Below are 11,697 nucleotides of genomic sequence, written 5' to 3' on the forward strand. Positions count from 1 at the left end.
CAACTGACTTGTTTGGTATTTGCTCGATAGGACAAGTCCTGTGGTTTGACACCATACTAATATTGTATGAACTTTGGCATGCAACGGATACAATTTGTCACTTATTTGTAAAGTATACTTTTGTTTTCAAGTTGTGTCTTGTTCACAACTGAGAGCTTTCCTGGGTCCATGTTGGATTCCTCAACGAATACACTCTTGATAATGGTCGTTAATTTATTTCCAATGCATGATTTGAGAGATCCAAGAGCTTCTGCATGAAATTCAGTCGTTTACATTTTCTGAATGTAATGAACAGTGGTCACGTCATAACTACGCCTTCACAATGTGAATGCAAGGGCTTTAAAAAAAAAAAAAACAAGATGAGGAGGGTCTGGTCGAGTTGCCAAAGAATTTGTAAGTTTTTGTCTTAACCAGTCTGCACTACTAATAAAAAGTGAAGATACCTGGAGATGGATTATAACATGTTGTTTTGGTGTCCTGGGAGCAGTGTGCTGTTGTTTGAAGGCATGAAAGGATTTACAGGTTTGTGGGAGCGGCCTGCCCCCTTTATTCTGCTCTGTCGCTATGACAACCGGGCATAAACAAATGGGGTATCACTATCTGGGCTTAAGCCATTCAGATGCCAAGTCCAGGACTGGTAAGATGCATTTTTCAAACTTTTAGCTAAATGTTTTCAAAACAACATGATTTAGCGCTTACGTGTTGCACTTTATTTTGCAGCTGCGAAGACGATAATCTTCTCTACTGGAAACACTTCTGTGACTTCCTACTATGGTAAATTATCTATCACAGCATTCACTAGTTGAAGATTGTTGTGTAGTTTGAGTGAACACAAATGAATTGACTTTTCTTCTTTAAAGCCAACTAAAAAACCCGGGAAGTCGAAGCCCGGCAAGAAGAAAGGGAGTTCAAAAACCCAAAAAGAAATCAAGTGCCAAGCCCCCCAAGACGGAGTTGGACCCCCTCAGCCCGGAAGCAATAGAGACTGCCTACTACGTTGCCCACAATGCAGCACAGTTTCTGGAGCTCAGAGGCTTTGGGTGGTCTAAATCACAAAAGAAGAAAAAGAAGAAGGGAGCAAAACGGAAAAGAAAAACAAGCAGTGAGCAATGCTGCCAAGATTTCTTTCCAGTTTGAAAAAAAAAAAAGTTGTTTTCCTCTGTCGCCACCTGGTGGACACATGTCTAACAGCCAAAATCCATTTTATTGAATAAACCAAGGCAAAACTGCAAATCAGATGCACTTTCCGTGTAACATCACAATGCTGTTAATAAAGTGTCAGTAAAACTCAACTTCATGAGGCAGACACTTAAACATTTATTATTATCATTTTATTGTCAGATGAATAAGTCAAACTGTGTACTTGAACCTTTGGCAGTTGGAATTGACAGTTGGTTACTGTGACGCGATTTTTAGCATTTGTGTAACAATATGCGCAAGCTGTGCTATTTTTCATTTTATAGAACACACACATCTAAGGTGGAAGTTTTATACTGGCATGTGTAGATTACAACACCACAGTGCATCGTAGAAAAGGCCAGCGACCTGGACTTAAGTGATCCCAATAGATAGCTGCAATTTATCTTTAGAAAAATAGGCTACAATGGGAGCACGCCATAAAACTAAGAGAGGAAACAAATACTGTTCCAGGCACTGTTTATATTTCATACACAATCGACTCTTATCAATGTACACGCATTTCACCATAACCCTGCAAAATAAATAGTTCCTCTGCACACAGTCTGCCGCTGCTTGCAGCATGGTCCCGTTCTGCTCACTCTGGGGGCTTCTTCTTGGCCTCCAACGTCTTCTTAAAAGCTTCAATTTTCTTGGCTATGTTGGGAACCTAGGAAAGAAAAAAAGCATTGCAGGTGATGTAGTCGGAAAAAAATGAGTATATCACTGAAGGAGCGAGATAAGCCTGGAGGGGGGAATTCTCTGTTGGTGTAAATACTGTTTTGGTAGTGTCTTTAGAAGTATTGCACGTTTGAATAATATTGTTTACACTGAAATAGTAATTTGAGTCATTTTGCTGTATTGATTAGCCACTAAAGTAGCCTTGGATCATCTAGTGGCTCTAAGAAATAAGACACCTAAGCTTGTCACATTACTAAGCTCATTCTGTTAGAGTATGTGTTATAGTTTATTGATTTAGCCTCTCCCTTCTTCTGAGGCACTCTGTTATTGTACCTTATTGAGTGCACTGAGTTGTTACCCTCATAAAAAGCATGCAACACCTAATAAAAAGGCAGGTCAAAAATTAAAGGCAGATGACTCAATTAATTTACACATGGTAAATACTAAAGGACAAAATACCACATACTTACATCATAGTTTTTGAGCGAGGTACATCCCAACAACATTCCCAAAGTGAAACCAGCCTGGAAGAAAACAAGAAGTCAATAAAGGTCGACACGTCCTGGCTTCATGTTGATGATAAAAGAGTGATACTTCTGAGCATTTCCCCCCTAATAACACCATGATTTCTACAGACTGACGCTCATCTGCACACAAAGACTAGGTGGGTATAACAAAACAGAATAGCTGGAACAGTCCAGTAAGTTCAGGAGATTGCATCATTTTGCTGAAATTCAGCCTCCGAGATCATCCAACCATTACAGCCATTCCTCAATATCAGGATACCAGAATATTACCAGCACTTCATATCGCGATATTTAATCATATCGATATTTTCAGAGGACATTGGCTAACAACAATGGTGGAAACATTTCTATTACAGAGTTACGTTTAGCTAATAACACATATATTTTTATTAGGCAAAAAAATTAGCTTTATATGTTATTTAGTGAGTCTGTGAGAACTTTAGCTGAGCTACTTCACTTAAGAAAAACATCTCGACAAAAGACGATGACACGCGTCGTAATGTTGTTTTTTAACTCACCAGAAACTGCAGCATGATGGATAACGAAGCGGCACAAAGTCTGTGCGCAGCTGGCTAACTGAACGACGAGAAAACGGGTAGTTTCCCCAAAGTTTGAGAGGAAATCCACCGAAGGTCCTCCACAAGCGAAGCTAGCGCTCATCAACAAGACGAGTGCGCATGCGCGAGTCCAACTGTTATCGCGTTGTTATCGGGGGACATTTTTGTAGTTTTTAAAGTCGTGTCAGCCGTGGTTTCTCCTCTGTGGAAAACTACAACTCCCAGAAGGGCACAAAAGTTCGCTGCCGTGCAGTGGGTGTTGTTGCAATGGTGGTGTCGGAGGGACATTGAATGACTTTGGCTCCATCACGAAAAAAAAGGTAGTTTTTAACCAGTTTAATCCGTGAACCCGCGAGTATGGAGGCTCTCATTCCTGTCATAAACAAGCTCCAGTATGTGTTCAACACGGTGGGAGCGGACATCATCCAGCTGCCGCAGATTGCAGTGGTGGGGACTCAGGTAATGCTCTGGTTGTGTGCAGTTACAAACATAGCTGCTGTCATGCTAGCTGGATAACCTTGCGTTAGTGTAACACACGCTTTGAAAAGAATCAGATGTTTAATGTAATGCACAGCGTGCAGGAGTCAGTACAGAGGTTACACAGAGGCCTAGGGAGCTCTGCTACAATCTGACTGCTGCAGAACTCGTTTGCACTGTCTGCACTGGCAGTGACAGCGAAATCTATTTGATCTCATTCAATTAGTGCTATAATAAGAGTCCCGTGCACACACGTGCCTCTGTTGGCCAAAACCAGGTCAGTGCTTGAGGAAGACAGGTGCAATTAGATTAGTTGACTCTGATCCAAGTGGTGCTGGTGTGTGAAATCAGAAGGGAAGCAGTGTTTATGCCTCTAAACTCGTGTGTTTGTGTCTGCAGAGCAGTGGAAAGAGCTCAGTGCTGGAGAGCCTGGTGGGCCGGGATCTGCTGCCTCGTGGGACAGGCATCGTAACCAGGCGACCCCTCATACTCCAGCTGGTCCATGTGGATCCTGCAGATGCCAGGAAGAACGACGACAGTGGTAGGTGCTGGTGGCAGCGCCCCACTGCAAGGACATCCAGGAAGATGCCCCTGTTTGAGTTCATTTTCTCCCCTTTTCGTGATCCGATACGTACACATGGAAAGGCCGTCATCACTGTCAGTCCTCAGTTTTAAAACCTCTATCACTGTCTTTCTACCCACTTGCAGATGCCATGGTGTGAAAAAAGCACGGTGCTTCACAAAGGAGCACTGTACAGGTGTCTTCATATTTAATAACCTGGCTTAGTTTCTTCTGTTGTTGCTCCCGTCCCTTTCATCCTGTGGCTCCAGCTGCTTTATTCAGCACACGGTGGTCAGGCATCGATCCTCGTGTTAATGTTCTCCCTTAGCCTCCTGCACCGCGTAGTTTCTTTCAAGCCGCACTAGTCAGCGCCTGCTGTGAGAGCATCGGGTTAGAATTGAGACATGCGATGTTTGCTTTGGTTTGCAGGAAGAGAAGGTGAAGAGTGGGGGAAATTTCTACACACCAAGAACAAGGTAAGGTTTGCTATTTGTATTCTTATGTGTTTATTTTTGTGAGCATTGTGATGTGATCGCCTGGCTTTGTTTTTGCAGATCTACACAGATTTTGATGAAATCAGACAAGAAATTGAAAGTGAAACCGAGCGAATATCTGGTAATAATAAGGTAAGACTTTAATCGAATCAAACCAGTAAATCTGCCTGATCTTGAATGTATAAGAACACTATGATACAGCTGCAGGAAAACACAGATTAGTGACTAACAGACAGAATACACAGCTTTTACCCACAAGCCAGCTACCTTGACGCGATTAAAGTGGATTTCGCAGCAGTATGTATGACTATCAAATTTGAGTCCACCGTAGAACGCTGCACTAACATTTTTATGGCATGTAATTTAAGGCCAGTGGCTCCTGAAGGGTTCCGCAGTCATTCTGGAAAGCTGAAGTCAAACTGAAAAAGACGTCTGCTTATCGAGTTTTGTTCAAATTATTTTGGCTGTTGACATAACTGCAGCTCTCAGACTGAATGTAAATGTAGTTGTTGCTCAATGTTTGTGGCTACTGTTCTTTGCGCTGACATAATTCCTGTGTAAATATTTGCAGCCATTCTATTGAAGAACGTTTTGGTTTGTGTGGGAGAATTTGATTTGATGTCATACTCCACAGTGAGAGCATTTCAGTTTCAAATCTTAGTTTGCAGGTCTTTCTGTGCAGAGTTGGTATGTTCTTGTTTTCTTCTGGTGTTCCAGTTTCACCTGGCAGTCCTGAAACATGCTCGAGGTCAAAGTCTCTGCAAAATCTTTGGATCTGTAGACATCAATAAGACTTATTTACTTGTTCGAAGTCACATTTCTAGTTGACTTTTGAGCTTTCTTTTCTATTAAAGTTTTAATGCTGAAAAAAATTCTAAAGTTCATGGAAATTCTAGGTGATGCCTTTAAACTGACCCTCCTTTTCCATATAAGAGGTAATTTTGGATGCTTTGTATCTACCTGATGCCATTTTGACAATTGTCTCTCTAAAAGTCTCGACTTTGATAAGTTTAAAGGCTTCAGAACATCTGTGAGCAGGATGTTATATCGCAGCATCATCATACACATGCAGGTAAAAATCACAGCAAATCTCTTCTCTCATTGACTTCGCCATCAAAGCCAATGTCAGAGCTGCATCTTCTTCCAGACAAGGGTCACAAAGTTGGAGCCGATCTGAGCTGACAGCGAGCAAGATACGCAGCTGAATCTGGAATCTGTTACTGTGAGGCTAAAGATCAAATCACTGCTGGAAAACTGTCCGATCAGTGTATTTTTATATCCTAAATGGATCTCTCTTCTTCACATTACATTACTGACAAATTACACAAACTTAATTGAGTAAAAAAAAATATAATTTCCAACTTTCCTCTTGCTGTAACATGACGATTTGAGACACTCACTAAAATATGTCAGCGTTGACAATTTCAGCCCTTGGTTGTTCAAGAACATTTCTATATCTTTAAGCTTTAAAGTCAGTATGCAGATATACAAGTTAATTAAACATATCTCTTGCGAAGTTGATAAAAGTGATCCAAAAAGTATTTCACTATTTATAGTTAAAATATCAGGCTTTAAAGATTTCATAAGTATTAAGTATTACTGTCCAGCCTGACAGTGAATAAGTTACAATTCCACCGTCGTAAAGATGGACACCGTTACTTGCTGTAGTTTTCTGCCAAGCAATTTTTCCATTTTCAAGTTAAGTGCATCCATCAGGTTCACCAGCTGGAAGCAGGAAGTGCTTTGCTAAAGCAAATAATTGTCTATTTTGAAACATGAGGGAAATAATACAACAGCTCTCTCAATGATAACACAGTTTTCTCCATAAATCAGATAAAAAGTATAATGAGAGATTTGAACTGTTTAATGTGTTTTTTTTATCGTCTAAACTCTCCGGTCTGGGATGGTTTCATGCGTTCTGTAAATCGGTTCAAGCTGCTAAAACACACATCAGGCAGTTCCTCTTCCCCCCTTTGCCCCTCTGCAGGGAATCAGCGATGAACCCATTCATCTGAAGATCTTCTCCCCTCACGTTGTCAACCTCACCTGGTGGATCTGCCAGGAATCACTAAGGTACGCTCGCCGCACTTCCTGCCTCCCCGAGACACAACCGCTTTGATCACGCGCCGCACCTCGGGGAAATTTAGTTCCACAACATTTCCCGTCTTAAAAGATACAAGTATTCATTAAAGGAAGTTAAATTAAAAACCCCCCCAAAAAATCCGGCGGGCCCACCTGGCCACCGGTGTTAATCTCCCGGCTGGCGGCGCCGTTCTGTAGCTGATATTTGCAGGCGGCTGGGAATTAATACCCCCGTCTTGATGTTTCTAAGCCGCGCGCTGTCAAAGCCGGAGCGCACGCCGGCTTTCATTCCAGCCTCATTAGTTCGTCCCCTCTGGTTGAACATGTGTTAATTTGAGAAATCTTCTCTGCTCCAACCGGTAATGAATCAAACTGACGTGCGGCGTGTCGTGGTTTTTTTTTGCCTTTAATTGGCGCCGCCGCCTTCAGGTGCCCGTCGGCGATCAGCCCAAGGACATCGAGGTGCAGATAAGAGATCTGATCCTGAAGCACATCTCCAACCCCAACTGCATCATCCTGGCCGTCACGGCGGCGAACACGGACATGGCGACCTCGGAGGCCCTGAAGGTGGCCCGGGAGGTCGACCCCGACGGTAGGGGACGCAATCCGACACCAAGGATGGGGTTTGTTTGGAGCCTGTCGGCTGATTGTTTCCCGCGACCGTTTCAGGGAGGAGGACGCTGGCGGTGGTGACCAAGCTGGACCTGATGGACGCCGGCACCGACGCCATGGACGTCCTGATGGGCAGAGTCATCCCGGTCAAGCTGGGCCTCATCGGCGTCGTCAACAGGTCTCACTAGCCACATTTAATAAGACTCTGAAATGAAAGGGCCGTAACGGGACGAGAGCGATCGATTTCTTAACGATGACAGACGAGGGTAAACATCGGCGTCTGCTGTAGTTCGGGCCGTGATTACTAATTCATATCCATCATCGTTATTTCACCTCCGGAAACAGACGGCGGTGAAGGGATCTGATTCCGTCCTCTTTATTTTCAATGACCAGGAGTCAGCTGGACATCAATAACAAGAAGTCGGTGGCGGACGCCATCCGGGACGAGCACGCCTTCCTGCAGAAGAAGTACCCGTCGCTCGCCACCAGGAACGGAACCAAATACCTGGCCCGGACTCTGAACAGGTAGCGGCCGGTGTCACCTTGACGGACGGCTCCCGGGAGGGAAATCGCCATCATTACAGCGTTTTTTTTTTTATCGCGACGACTCCCTGATGGCTGCTCAGTATGCGCGCCTCGTACTTGAAGGCCTCGTTTCACCTCCTTTATTCAGTCAAGCATTCAAAGTTTGATCTCATCAGGTAGTCACAGTGGCGGGGAGCTTTGGCCGGTATCGGGTGATACGTGGCGGCTCGATCTCACGTCCCCCCAGGCGGAGCGCGCCTTGAAAGCCGCTCATGTCTGCGGTACGCGAGGAGGTGGTTTCTTTAATTTCACTGAATAACTGATGCGTGATGAAATTAAGAGGGATTAGGATGCAACACTCGGCACAAGTCGAGGTTCGTGTGTGTGTGCTCACAAATTCAAATGAATCAGTTCAGGAGGTTTCACTGTATCGAATGCAGTCTTCAGCTTTCTCAAACTTCACGCATTTGGTAAGAAATTTGTGTTTGCGCCGCCTGCTCTGCCGTTTCCCCCCGTCAGGCTGCTGATGCATCACATCCGGGACTGCCTGCCCGAGCTGAAGACGCGGATCAACGTGCTGGCGGCTCAGTACCAGTCCCTGCTCAGCAGCTACGGCGAGCCGGTGGAGGACCAGAGCGCCACCCTGCTCCAGCTCATCACCAAGTTCGCCACCGAGTACTGCAACACCATCGAGGGCACGGCCAAGTACATCGAGACGGCCGAGCTGTGAGTAGCAGGGCGCGTCCCCTCCCCTCCCCACACGGTGGCGCTGTTGGTCCAGAGCAGAACCAACACTCGGTTCCATCATTTTAATGTGATCCAACTTGGAAGTTGAGGCACGCACACACACACACACACACACACACACACACACACACGCAGGCCTCCTCCGTGAGGGAAGAGCTGACGGGAGCCGGGGCCACAGGGTTCACATCACAGCTAATATCCCCCCGCCGCTGCGTTCCAGGTGTGGCGGAGCCAGAATTTGTTACATATTCCACGAGACGTTTGGCAGAACGCTGGAGTCTGTGGATCCTCTGGGAGGCCTGAGCACCATCGATATCCTCACCGCCATAAGGAACGCCACGGTGAGCGCGGCTGCGTTATCTCGCCGTTAGAGCCACAGCCGTCCTAATAACACCCCCCCCTCCTCCAGGGCCCCCGTCCGTCCCTGTTCGTGCCCGAGGTTTCCTTCGAGCTGCTGGTGAAGAAGCAGGTGAAGCGGCTGGAGGAGCCCAGCCTGCGCTGCGTGGAGCTGGTGCACGAGGAGATGCAGCGGATCATCCAGCACTGCAGCAACTACAGCACGCAGGTCGTCGGCGGAACCGCCGGTCGCTCGCCCCGCCTCCCCTCTCACGCTCGCGCGCTCACCCCGCTCGTCTCCACAGGAGCTGCAGAGGTTCCCCAAGCTGCACGAGGCCATCGTGGAAGTGGTGACCTCCCTCCTGAGGAAGAGGCTCCCCATCACCAACGAGATGGTACCTCGCTGTTCGTCTTCACGCCCCGGGGCGACGCGAATCGGCCGCCGATCCCTCATCGTGTTCCCGTTTCTCGCCGCAGGTTCACAACTTGGTGGCGATCGAGCTGGCCTACATCAACACCAAGCATCCGGACTTCGCCGACGCCTGCGGCGTCATGAATAACAACATCGAGGTTTGTTCTCTTGCCATTAAGGATGGAAGAATAATTGAAATGATTTCAAATCAACAGAGTGGTTCAGGTGGTAAACGCACAGATATGAGATAAACAAATTAATGTCATAAAATGTCTTGAACTATAATTATCGGTGCATTTCCTCAAGTACATGAATTCATATTGAAAAAGGAATGAGAGAAATGTTAAAGAGCTTATTGAATCTGTTTTCCATCAGTTGTTATTTCCACAGATTTTTTTTGATCTCTGACTATTTGTTTTATTTCATTTTCTCTTCCTGTCTTGATCTTTGTCTTATAAATAGAAGACGCTTGCGATTTATTTATTTTTTTTGTATGTGAATTGTTTAATGTTTGGACTTTGCCTCATTTCCACCTTTGAAAGCTTCGCACCGATTCTGCCGACGGACTGATCATTTCCAGCCTCGCATATTTTCCCGGGACGCTCTTCGCAGAGTAACACGGGGTTTGTGTTTACAGGAGCAGAGGAGGAACAGGATGCGAGAGCTGCCTGCTTCAGTGCCCCGGGATAAGGTAAAGAAAAAGAAAAGAAAAGCTAACTGTCTTTCTGGAGAGTGCAGAGCCTCGTCTGTGGCTGCGGCGTCTCGAGTGTAAAGCGATGATCACTCAGCGCTGCAGGAGCAGGAACCAAATGCTTCGGATAGTTTCCATCCAGGAATTTTATCCCACATCTCCTCTCTGGCTCCCAGGACGTCTCCTCTCCCCCCTCTCAGCTCTCAGCCGCCAGCCTCTTTTTCTTCCGTCTCCCCACATTTCTTCTCAGTATTTTATTTTTTTTTTTTCCTTCTTCCTCTCCTCATTCCTGCTCTCATATTCCTGCTAGTCCGTTGGCAAAGGCCCGGCCGGCCCGACTGTGGCTTCTGGCGAGTCCCCCGCGTCCGGAGTAGACATGGACGGTGCCAAGGTGGGCCCATCGGCAGCCCAGCGGCTGTGGGGCATGGATGGATGGATGGATGGATGGATGGATGGATGGATGGATGAGCATGGGCTGCTGGCATGCACTCTGATCTGTGCTCCTGTTCCGCTCTCCTTCAGCCTGTGTGGACTTGCACTAACAACTGTCCGTTCCACCCAAACTTTGCCCTTAAAGCCGTCTCCCCCCCCCCGCTCTCTCTTTTCCTTCCCCGACCTCTTATCCTGATGGATGTCTTCTTTTAAGATTGTGGGAATTGTGCAGTGTAGGTAAGCCGACTGCTGTGTGCTGGCGATCGATTCCTTTTTTTTTCTTTTTTTTGTTTTTACCTCCGCCGTGGCGGCGGTGGAGCTTTAGGGATTGCACCAGTCAGATGACGTGTAGCCTTCCCCCGACTTTTCCCTGAATAAATCAGCTTTAAAGATGCTCATTCTTATTTTTTCTTGCACAAGTTAAAAAAAAAAAAACAAAATGTAAGATTTGGCATCAAGCAACGCTTGTGACCCGGATGTTGTGACGCTGCAGGCGGCGGCGGGGGCGGGGCCTCCGGGGGAGCAGGACGGCACCGGGAACTGGAGGGGCATGCTGAAGAAGGGCGAGGACGCCCCGGGCTCCGGGCCGGGGAGCCCCCTCAAGGGAGTGGTCAACCTCCTGGATGTGGTAACCGAACGCCGGCGGGAATGACGCCGCTACTGCGGGAAGAGAGTAACCGCTAAACCCTGGTCTCCGTGTCTCCGTGCAGCCGGTGCCGGTCGCCAGGAAGCTGTCGTCTCGTGAGCAGCGGGACTGCGAAGTCATCGAGCGCCTCATCAAATCCTACTTTCTCATCGTTCGCAAGAACATCCAGGACAGGTAGGAATTGTTGGAGCGCGTCGTTGGAAAACCTCGCCGCCGTCTTTACTCTTCCTCCTCCTCTTCCTCCTCCTCCTCTTCCTCAGCGTGCCAAAGGCAGTCATGCACTTCCTGGTCAACCACGTGAAGGACAGCCTGCAGAGCGAGCTGGTCGGCCAGCTGTATAAATCCGGCCTCCTCAACGACCTGCTGACCGAGTCGGAGGACATGGCCCAGCGGCGCAAGGAGGCGGCCGACATGCTCCAGGTAGCCAGCTCCCAGCATGCAGCGCTCCCACCCCCCCCAATCCACCAGGACCTTTCTTTCTATCAGTCTGTTCATCGTCCGTGTGCTTTTTTTTATCTTTGCTGTTGTTGAATCCAGGCGTTGCAGAAAGCCAGCCAGGTGATCGCCGAGATCAGGGAAACGCATCTGTGGTGATGAAAAGGAACCGAAGCGAAGCGACCGACGCTCAACGCTCTCATCATGGAAGTTAGAGAAAAAAAAAAAACACACAGCGAAGCTCTAGTGTACAGTTAGATGTCATTGTGGTCTACCAGAAGAGAACATTTAGACTTCATGAACAA

General features: G+C 47.0%; 2 protein-coding genes and 1 pseudogene across 2 annotated transcripts; 2 read left to right on the forward strand and 1 right to left on the reverse strand.

The window, feature by feature from the left end:
• Positions 1-585: 585 nt before the first annotated feature.
• smkr1 (small lysine rich protein 1) lies at positions 586-1,137 on the forward strand. The gene is made up of 2 exons (XM_030114046.1): positions 586-590; positions 861-1,137. The coding sequence occupies exons 1-2, from the start codon at positions 586-588 to the stop codon at positions 1,135-1,137; spliced, it is 282 nt and encodes a 93-aa protein (XP_029969906.1).
• Positions 1,138-1,601: 464 nt separating this feature from the next.
• LOC115404403 (short transmembrane mitochondrial protein 1-like) lies at positions 1,602-3,013 on the reverse strand. Its single transcript, XM_030113715.1, has 3 exons — positions 2,903-3,013; positions 2,328-2,381; positions 1,602-1,846 (listed from the first exon to the last, which is right to left on the reverse strand). The coding sequence occupies exons 1-3, from the start codon at positions 2,915-2,917 to the stop codon at positions 1,775-1,777; spliced, it is 141 nt and encodes a 46-aa protein (XP_029969575.1). The 5' UTR covers positions 2,918-3,013; the 3' UTR covers positions 1,602-1,774.
• Positions 3,014-3,207: 194 nt separating this feature from the next.
• Positions 3,208-11,608, forward strand: LOC115403950 (dynamin-1-like protein; annotated as a pseudogene).
• The last annotated feature ends 89 nt before the right edge of the window (positions 11,609-11,697 follow it).

This window comes from Salarias fasciatus, chromosome 17 (genome assembly GCF_902148845.1).
Source record: "Salarias fasciatus chromosome 17, fSalaFa1.1, whole genome shotgun sequence".
NCBI lineage: Eukaryota > Metazoa > Chordata > Actinopteri > Blenniiformes > Blenniidae > Salarias > Salarias fasciatus.